The sequence below is a fragment of the Euprymna scolopes genome, chromosome 45 (genome assembly GCF_053919585.1).
Source record: "Euprymna scolopes isolate OS-2025 chromosome 45, ASM5391958v1, whole genome shotgun sequence".
Lineage (NCBI taxonomy): Eukaryota > Metazoa > Mollusca > Cephalopoda > Sepiida > Sepiolidae > Euprymna > Euprymna scolopes.
Genome location: NC_136526.1, coordinates 51097447 through 51108242, shown reverse-complemented (window position 1 = coordinate 51108242; position 10796 = coordinate 51097447). Strand labels below are relative to the sequence as shown.

At 32.2% G+C, this 10796-nt stretch overlaps 1 protein-coding gene across 1 annotated transcript; it reads right to left on the bottom strand.

Annotated features, from left to right (window-relative positions):
- Positions 1-506: 506 nt before the first annotated feature.
- LOC145269609 (uncharacterized) lies at positions 507-7275 on the bottom strand. The gene is made up of 2 exons (XM_080125340.1): positions 7180-7275; positions 507-3943 (listed from the first exon to the last, which is right to left on the bottom strand). The coding sequence occupies exon 2, from the start codon at positions 3210-3212 to the stop codon at positions 2691-2693; it is 522 nt and encodes a 173-aa protein (XP_079981466.1). The 5' UTR covers positions 3213-3943; positions 7180-7275; the 3' UTR covers positions 507-2690.
- Between the last annotated feature and the right edge of the window lie 3521 nt (positions 7276-10796).

Sequence of the window (10796 nt, the reverse complement as noted above, 5' to 3'; positions counted from 1 at the left end):
TCCAATTTATGGTCTCCTTTCACCAAATATTCACAAGAAACACTTGTTTGGCTGTAAACACCATCAGTAATTTCCCTCACTCTTTATCTGTGTCTAAACCTCAACGGAGATTCCATAAACAAAGCTTTTTTTTAAAGAACTGCACACCTGTGGGACTCTCTTCCTTTCCAGCTGACTACAATATGACCGTCTTCAAGTCCAATGCAAACAAGTTATTGAGGAGCCATTAATAATCCAATTCACCAAATTTACACTTCTAACGATTGCTATAATATTGTCCTTTTGAACACTGTATACTCTTTAACATTTATCCTCGTGTGGCACCTGGGCCTTGATAAGTGATGATTCCTTTGTAAAAAAAAGTAAAAAAACGACATTATTTTTACACCAACCTAATATCAATTTTGACAACTGCATCTATAACTTCTGTAATCGAGCGCTGATGAGAAATAAAAAAAATCTTGTGAAAAAAATCCAGTATACAAATTTAAAAGAAAAAAAATATGTCATATTTTTAATTTTTTATGAGAATTGATAAATTATATTTGTATTATTCGGAGTAATGTTCTCATCTTGAGCTTTCATTGCACAACGTTTCAGTTGATGTAACCCCCAATTTTTCCAGGCATTTCTTGTCTAATTGGGGAATTTTATATTCTAACCCAGAAATCTGCATGAAACATCTAACAAAACCGTTTATTTTATCCGAGATGGGGGTAGCATGTTTTTCTCTCCGACAGTCATGACTGGATGAACTTTTAATTGTATCTTGATTGTCACCCACACTGAGAATTGCAGCTACAACCCCACCAGAGTATAGCTTACAAATTGAAATTGACCAATTATTTTATCCATGAACTTACATCGGCCGAAACATTGTGTCAATAACATTTAAGATTAGAACAATCGTTCAAATAATCCAAAGATCAAAAACAACAGTGTTCAGATTAAGTCTCGTCTCATGTTAAGGTTGTCCATAGAATGCAGGAGATACTCTGTTCTCGGATGGCTCCATACACTTTCAAGCTGTTTTAAACTGTAAATGATGCAATTATATTCAAGTTTCTTTTTGGTATTTGCAAATTATATTTTTTTAAAGAGGAAGAATTAAATTTTTAAGGAAACTTGTTGCTATGCAGTATGTGTCTGGCTTTGCTCCAACATAGTGCGTCTGTGTAAAAATATAGGGAATATCTACTTTAGAAGTACTTTATTTTGTTGTCTATGCATATGCAACCTATTTGATTTGCTTGAAAAAGAAATACTTAAAACGAATACTATTTCATCCCTTTTTTGTTTTATTTTACTTCAGTCGAAGTTCTCAGAAATCAAGGGGCCCACAACCTGGGGCTAACACTTGAAGTCTATATGAGATACATAGATATTCGAATGTTTCATTGAAGTTCTTTGTCTCTTAAACGCTGTGTTAATAAAGAAGTTGAGAACATAATTTTCCTCTCACCAATGAACCATTTTCATATATTGTATTATATCTTTTATTTTGGTCTCTTGGTCTTACTGAATTCAAGGACAAGAATTTATCTAGTCTGGTGGAGTATCCAGCTTCGTGCTATTACTTGAGGTAATATCACTTGGAGAAGGTGCACCATTCCTCGGAAAAGCTCTGGGGTAGCCGTAGTGAGGAGATCTTATTTGGGCTGCGAATACTATGTGACTTTGAATATTTGGTCAGGGTTTACTTCTATGGAAAAAGTATCCTCCTGCCAGGTTGTTCTGACAAACCCCTGTACAGAGAGACTTTAGACACTCGAGGATAGTGTCTAATTGGCATTCAAGTTTTCTGTTGTTTTGCTAAAATAGTCGCAAACTCTGCAAGACTATGTATCAGTATCTTTTTGTTTCATTTTATTTTAGCTGACATTATCAAAATAAATGGGCCATCTTCTATAAGCTAATAGTTGATTCATATGAGATAAATAGATAGTCGATTATCCTATTAAACTTCGACTTTATATCTACAATATGAGTTAGTAAAAATGTTAAGGATATAATTTACCTGTTTCTAATCAAGCACGTGTGTTATACTATGTCTTTCTCGTGGTCTAATAGTCTTAATTCCAGGAAAGGAATTCATCTAGTCTATTGGATTATCACCTTTTTGCTGCTACTTGAGGTCAGCCTACTTGGAGAAGGTGCACATTTCCTCATAAAAAGCAGTGTGGATTTTCTATTATGAGGAGGATTTGAGGGATGGGCTGTAAATAATGTTATCTTGAATATTAAGTAAAGTTTTACTGGTATTGAAAAATATCATCATGCCAATTTACACTGACAAATCCCGGGGACAGCGTCTAGTAGGTATTGAAGTTCTATATACAAATCATTCAAGTTCTCCACATAGGCATGTGCTTTCATTGTAAAGGATGAGCCACACCCATTAATATATGGTTTCTCTCTTTCTTGCATTTTACATCAGTCAAATTCTCAGAAAATAACATTGATCTCTATATTAAAGACATATATATTCGAATGTTCAATTAAACTTCTTTACCTTTCAAACACTGAGTATATAAAGAAGTCCATTATTTTTCTCTTCCCAATTATCATCTTTATCTCTTTGCTGAATATCATTTCCTTACCAATGTCTTCACAAAAACTCAAATGTCTAGAACCTTACAGTCGACAATATGTTTGGACCATTATTCTTATTTCGTCAGTGGATGTTTCTCTTAAGTGTGTAATCGCATATGTTTAACTAAATTTCCCTTTTGACTAAAAGACGCATCACAGATTGTACAGGAAAATGGCTTTTCTCCACTGTGTGTTCGCATATGTGTGACTAAATTTCCATTCTCACTAAACGAAGCAGCACACACATTACAAGAGTATGGCTTTTCTCCACTGTGTGTTCGCATATGTCTCAACAATTTTGAATTTTGATTAAAACAAGATCCACAAACTTTACAAGAATACGGCTTTTCTCCGGTGTGTGTTCGTATATGTTCAACTAAATGTGATGATGTTCTAAAAGTCGAGGCACACACATTACAAGAATATGGTTTTTCGCCAGTGTGTACTCGAATATGTTTCACTAAACCAATTTTCTGACTAAAAGAAGCAGTACAGATTTTACAAGAATATGGCTTTTCTCCAGTGTGTATTCGTATATGTACAACCAATGCTGATTTCCGCTTAAAAGTAGATCCACAAACTTCACAGGAATATGGCTTGTCTTCAGTGTGTTTTTGCATATCTGCAACTAATGTATTTTTATGTGTAATTAACTGATGTATCTTTATGCGTAATTAACTAGGGACGTTCTTTAGAAGACTGTTTTTATAGATGGATAAGTATTTTCTCGCTAAAAGAAAAATTACATTATATGAGAAATATAAGTATTCAAATATTCTTGTAGTCTCTTTGTCTTTCAGGATCCAAATAATTATCCATAGATTTTTGTTTGCTTTGCTTATATCGTTTTATGGCATTTGGACCTTTTCATATTATTGACTGACAAATGCAGTAATTTAAGAAAAATAATTATGCTTCCAGTATGTTATATCTTAAAATGTGTGAGAAGCTTTCAATAAACTTCCTATTGGACTAAAAGACGAATCACATATTGCATCAGAATGTGGTTTTATTTATTTTAAAAATTTCGTTTAGTTGTTTTGTAGATGAAAATGTTTTTTTTTCTTAGAGTAGGCAGAACATTGCTGAGTTTTGCATATTTAGTCAGTAAGCTTTTATCTTCAGACAGCCTGATAGCATCAGGTGACCAAGTGAAAGTGATCATACTTGTCATTATCATATTCATTCATGTAGTGTTTTTAATCTTTTTGTAATGATCTAATTTTGTTGTTGGTTGTTATTATGTTATCAATGTTTTCTATATTGTAATCTTCGGCCTTTTTCATCTTTTTTATCAGAAAAATGATCCATTAAAATTCATTGTGAACAAATATTTGTCGGACAGGAACATCTGTAACAATAATAAAGACAATTTCATTATTTACAATCCAAGTCATATATAAGTATTTAATTTATTATAATCATAATTCTAAAAGTAATCTCACCACGAGGAATTTATTCCAACAAATCAAATTAGATTGTCTTGTGTAGAAGAAGAATATGTTTTATGATGAAAGAAAAATGTATTTTTTTATAAATAAATATATGTATGAATATAAAACGCATGTGTAAAATAATAGAAAATCCACTAATTATATTTGGGAATATAAATTACAAATTAGGCATAAAAATCTTGGATTATCCTAACAAAGGTTCTGCTACGAAGTAAAAATTTGTTTTTGAGCATGACTCATGCTCACATTATCAGAGGCTATAAAACCTTAAAACCTTGCTTCAACAACATATGAGTCTTTCAAGAATTACCACCTACTTGGATTATTCTGATGAAGGTTCTGCTACGAATCAAACCTTTTGTTTTTAATAAATATATTTATTTTAAAATATGCACTTTTGGGTTTTTCAAACCGTTAATATTTATTTGTATTTTATTATCAACATTGCCTTTTAACAGTGGATTTTCTATTTTTTTATTTTATTAAAATTCAGCAAGATGACAAATATTCATCACACAGGAACACCAGGTGTATCAGAATTTTTGTTGGAATCTTTGACACCCCTAACACGAAACTGCAAATAAAATATAAAAAACTCGTAATTTCTCTTTAAAAAGTGGGTTGTTTATTTTCTTTATGGATTATACTTCCAAAATAAACTATTAAAGTTGTTTTAAAAGTAATAGACATTTTTTTTTTGAAAAAACAGTAATGAATTTTACGAACTCAATATGTTTCAATTTTTAAACTTTAAAAATCTATCAAATTTTTCTATCAATTCTATTTTTACCATATTTTCAGGGTCAATGTGAAATTTTATGCTCTTTCCAATAAACCGAATATAATATTTTAGACAAACGTTTTTTTTTTAATTCACCCCCCCATTTTCAAGTGTCTATTAAAAAGTAAATAATTAACTTACTCACCAAAGTTTTATATATCACAAATTGAAGAGAAAAGGTCAATAAATAATATAATCAAATTTAAAACAAAAATAAAGTAGTGTTTTTTTTTTAGAAATTTAATTTGCTCCTTTAATTGAAAAAAAAAAAGAATTAGGGCTTGAATTAGATTTTTCGAGGAGTTATAAGCTTGGAAAGATGGGGTGGAATTATTCACTATTTTTCACGAAATTTCTGACACACCTAGCCGTTCACTTTGCAAAAACTATGAATATTTTTAATAAACACTTAAAATTTCATTAACATTTTCTAATATGTTAAATATATTTTCATGTTTGAAATTAGGGCAGTTTAAACGAATATTTTCAGTGAATCATATCATATGCAAACCCTTTTTTTTCTGTTCAAGATTATGTTAGAGTGCTTAATAGCCAAATAATATACTTGGATTGTTTTCAATAAAAGAATTGGTATCTTTAGCAGAGAAGACAAAAACGAAAACAAAACGAGTAAAAAAAAAAAATCAATTTATTATCAACTAACAATTACCAAAGGCAAGAGAAGTGGGTTTGTTTTACTATACAAATAGATTCGAAAAAGTGATAAAACAAATATACAACAAATAAATGTTATCAAAGGCAAGATAATTTACTTTTCTATCTGTCTGGAAAAGTTTTTAATGGTTTTACTCACTTTAAAACGTGTAACCGGTTCGAAAATCGCACAGTGTTTATCGATATCTTTTTAAAAGAAAAATGGCGGCATGCGCGCTGCTGAACATGGTAAGTTTGAGAAATTAGTTCAAACACACAAATTATACAAAATACAGTTAGAAACCTACCGAATATATGTCCGCTCATGTCACGGTAACATATATTGAGCGAATTTCTAACAGTATTTTGTATATATATATATATATATATATATATATATATATATATATATATGTTTTAACTCGTTTCCCCAAACTTATTGTGTTCAAAAGCGAGCATGCCGCCATTTGCATTTTTCAAATAAATCGGTAAATACTGCATATTTATCGAGCCGAATAAACACGTTACATTAAATAAAAACACCAAGAAATTATCCAGTTAGATAGAAAAGTAACTTATCTTACCTTTGATAACATTTATTTGTTATATATTTGCTTTTTGACAAGTTTTTCGAATTTACGTGTGTCGTAAAACAAACACGAAAGCAAGATTAGTTACTCGTTTACTTACCGCGATAAGTTATGCGTGTTTTACGGAATTGTAAAGCGTTTATTCGGTTCGAAAAACAAGCAATGTTGAGTTAATAAGTTAAACTGGCAATCAACGTGGTCGACGGGAATAGGCCATCTTCGTAGAGCGTTCAATAATGTTTCAAATACGCAAAAATTAACAAAATGCAAAGTAAAATAAAAAGATTACAAAAGAAACTTACAAAAAACAAAACAAAAAAAAAACAGCATAATTGGAGATAATTCGGGTTTGTATTACTGTACACATAGATTCGAAAAAGTTGTCAAAAAACAAATATATAACAAATAAATGTTATCAAGGGCAAGATAAGTTACTTTTCTACCAAACTGGATATAATTTTCTTGTTTTTATTCAATGTAACATGTTTATTCAGCTCGAAAAACATACAGTGTTTACCGATGTATTGGAAAATTCAAGATGGCGTCTCACACCCTCTTTAACACCGTAAGTTTGGGAAAAGGTGTTATAAATAAAAAAAAATATACAAAATACTATTAAAAACCCGCCGAATATATGTTAACCTTTGTCACGGTAACATATATTGAGCGAGTTTTTAACAGTATTTTAACCGTTATTTTTTATTTATTACACCTTTTTCCAAACTTACCGTGTTAAAGAGAGAATCGGCCGCCATCTTTAATTTTCCAATACATTGGTAAACACTGTATGCTTTTCGAGCTGAATAAACATGTTAAATTGAATAAAAACACGAAAATGATATCCAGTTTGGTAGAAAAGTAACTTATCTTGCCTTTGATAACATTTATTTTTTATATATTTGTTTTTTGACAACTTTTTCGAATCTATGTGTACAGTAATACAAACCCGATAATTCTATAATCTTACCATTCTTTGTTTGTATTGTATGCAAACCTGGAATGTTGACTCATTTCTATATCAAAATTAAACTGAAATATAATGATTTGAACGCATTTCAGTAGTAAACAAAAGTGCATGTAAAAGCAAATAAATTCAAATAATACTTACATTTTGTTTGGCAATCTGAGTTCAACAAAGAAACGATTATAAGATAAGTTAATAAAAAACTAGATGATTTTGGTGGGTGGAAGTCAACATTCCAAGATGGCGACCGGTAAAGCAAGCTCGCAGAAAATGAAAATCAATATTTATTGTGATTTCAATTAAAAGAAAAAAAAGAAAAGAAATTATTGCGTATTGTGTTATGATTTAAAAAAATATTATTTTATTGACAATATGGTGTTGAATTAAAAAATATATAAATTTAATGTTATTAAACATTATAAATATATAAATTTAATGTTATTAAATAAATGTTATTTAATATTATTTTGGGTATTTTTTACAACCTACCCCAGCGTAGTATAAACGCCCCAACAACCCCATATTAAGAACGGCTTTCGATGTTGGGGGTGTTTATTCTGATAACTACAAACAAGTATCATGATGGCAGGCGAAAGGATTAAAAAAAAAACACATATACAAACGGCACAACAAAAATGCAACTCAAAATAATAGGCGAACAGAAGAAAAATAAAACGTCACACGACACGTGGTGGTGTAGGTGTGTCAGAAATTTCGTGAAAAATAGTGAATAATTCCACCCCATCTTTCCAAACTTATAACTCCTCGAAAAATGTAATTCAATCCCTATTTTTTTTTTTTTTCGATTAAAGGAGCAAGGACCAAGGTTTCATTAAAAAAAAACAAAAAAAAAAAACATGTTTTTTGTTTTTTTTTTAAGGTTTTAAACTTCGGAGTTTACAGGTAAATTTCTAAAAAAAACACTACTTTTTTTTTTTTTAAATTTGAATACATTATTTATTGCCCTATTCTCTTCAATTTGTGATATATAAAACTTTGATGAGTAAATTAATTATTTACTTTTTAATAGACACTTGAAAATGGAGGGGGCGTGAATTAAAAAAAAAACGTTTGTCTAACATATTCAGTTTATTGGAAAGAGTATAAAATTTCACATTGACTCTGAAAATATCGTAAAAATAGAATCAATAGAAAAATTTTGATAGATTTTTAAAGTTTAAAAATTGAAAAATATTGAGTTCGTAAAATTTATTACTGTTTTTTTTAAAATATTTCTATTACTTTTAAAACAACTTTAATAGTTTATTTTGGAAGTTTAATCTATAAAAAAAAAGTAAACAACCCACTTTTAAAAGAGAAATTACGAGTTTTTTAATATTTTATTCGCAGTTTTGTGTTAGGGGTGTCAACAATTCCTACAAAAATTCTGATACACCTGGCGGTGACACCATATTAAAAACCGTAAATATACAAACATTATGATCACTTACATAGTATTTTTGCCTTGTTATTTATACCCTTTTAAGTTAAAACTTGTCAGACGATAACAAATAAATAAATGGTAATGGTGTAGATTAGCCTTCCTTTGTTTGCAAAGCCATTTGACGGAAGTGACGTCATTTTCTATTTCTATGTCTATCCTTGTAGCCATGTTACTAGTAAGGGTGCTGGAGGTAAACGTTTTATCTGGGCTGACGTTATCCGCCTGATAGTCAGGGACCCGAACCTTGGATTAACCACTAAGGAGGCTGTCCTATCATCAGGTGCAAAGTACTGGGGCTGCTGCATTGCCATTTGGTGAATGGATTCTGGACCATGCAGTAGCTTCTGATGGGGCCTCTTGATGCCATATTAGTGGGTAATTGTTACGGCTTTACCATGTTCTACAAAAAAAGAAAAAAATGTCTTCGTTTCTTTTTCTCCCTTAGTTCCCCCTTTCTGTCTTGCTCTAAGTAAATCTGACGACCTAGTCCACAAATTCCCAAATTCCATCATGACAAGTTTCAAGAAAAAATACAAGATTAAACCCGGTTCTCCAACTTCCAACGTAGACCCCTACTACCATGTCTCCTTCTCCAACATCAGGGGTCTACGTTCTAATCTTCCAGAGGTTGAAACCCAATTACAGGAGACTAAACCAGACCTTTATTCTTAAGCAAAACTGGCATAGGACAGGCTATTTCCCTAAAAGAGTTTGCAGTTAAAGGATACTCTAACTTAACTTCTAAATCTGACCCCCAAGATCACCATTGTCATAGAATATGTGCTTATATTAAAGATGGTATTCCATGTGGTAGGGACATCTCCAGAAAAGATCATAACTTACCCTATATGCGCTTCCGGGTTGCATTAGCTCACACTACTGCATTTATATTTACTCTCTATCGCCCCCACAACAGCGGAGTTACTACCTTTAAAATATCTGAAAAAATTGACCAAGTCCTATCTGCTTATCCTTCAGCTAACATTCATGTATGTGGAGACTTCAATGTTCACAACGTCGAATGGTTGACCCACTCAAACAAGACCGATGATGAGGGGAGGTTCTGTCACGATTTCTCCATTGCTTATGACCTCACTCAGATTGTTCACGAACCCACCCATGTGCCCGACAATGACGGCTAGTATGCGAGTCTACTAGACCTTTTTCTCACAACTTGCCCTGAACTATGTTCAGTTTCTGTTCTGTCTCCTCTTGGATCTTCCGACCACTCTGTTGTATCAATTAGGGTAAAAATGATAAACTAATGCTGACTGGATAGCTTCCGTACATTTATATCTTATCTACCTCTGCATTCCATTTTTAAAAAGGATGTCTCCTCTATAGTATCAGACCTGACTGAATGGTTAATTGTAGGTATAGACCGTTTCATACCCTCGAAAAAGTTCCAGCAAAAACCTAACAGCCAGCCATGGTTCTCTCCAGAATGTGCTGCTGCTATTGCGCACAAATTCACTTTTTCCACTGCTTCTACCATAATAGATGTATTGAAACTAAAGCCGCTTTCAGGACTGCCAGTAACCATTGTAAGAAAGTAATAAAGAACGCAAGAGACTTGTATGCTCAATCCATCAAGTCCAAAGTAGCTGAGCAGCGGTTTGGTTCCCACCAGTTTTGGCAAATAGCAAACGGAATCCTGAACAGAAGCGTGTGCTCTATCCCAACTATCATCAATGGACCTGAGGTAATCTTGTCAGCATCAGACAAAGCCAAACTCTTTGCCAAGAACTTTGCAGCTAATTCTACTCTTTGCGACCAAGGCCGCCAACCCCCAATATTTCCTCCTGTATCAGAAAGCATGCTATGTAATATACATATATCTGTACGTGATGTTGCAAAGCTAATCAAAAAACTTTATTCCAGTAAAGCAACTGGCCCTGACGGTATTCCAATTATAGTACTCAAAAAACTTTAACCAGAACTAGCGCCCATACTTACAAAATTGTTTAAACGTTGTTTTAAGGAGAATAGCTTCCCATCACCCTGGAAAATCTCATCAGTATGCCCTGTATTTAAGAATTCAGCTGATCGCTCATCTTCCCCTCAGTACAGGCCAACAAGTCTCCTGTGCGTCATGAGTAAGTTGCTGGAATCTGTGTTAAATACAGAAGTAATCAACAACAATCTCAACAAAAATAACCTTCTTAGTGACACTCAATATGGTTCCCGTTCTGCTAGATCTACAGCAGATGTGCTTACCGTTATAGCTCACAGGATTAGCAAATCTCTCGACGGAGGCAACATTTCTAGGGCAATTGCTCTTAACATATCTAAGGCCTTTGATAGGGTATGGCATAAA

Bases quoted from the DNA above. Each gene is read 5' to 3' on its own strand.
- LOC145269609 (XM_080125340.1), bottom strand. From the start codon at position 3,212: ATGCAAAAACACACTGAAGACAAGCCATATTCCTGTGAAGTTTGTGGA.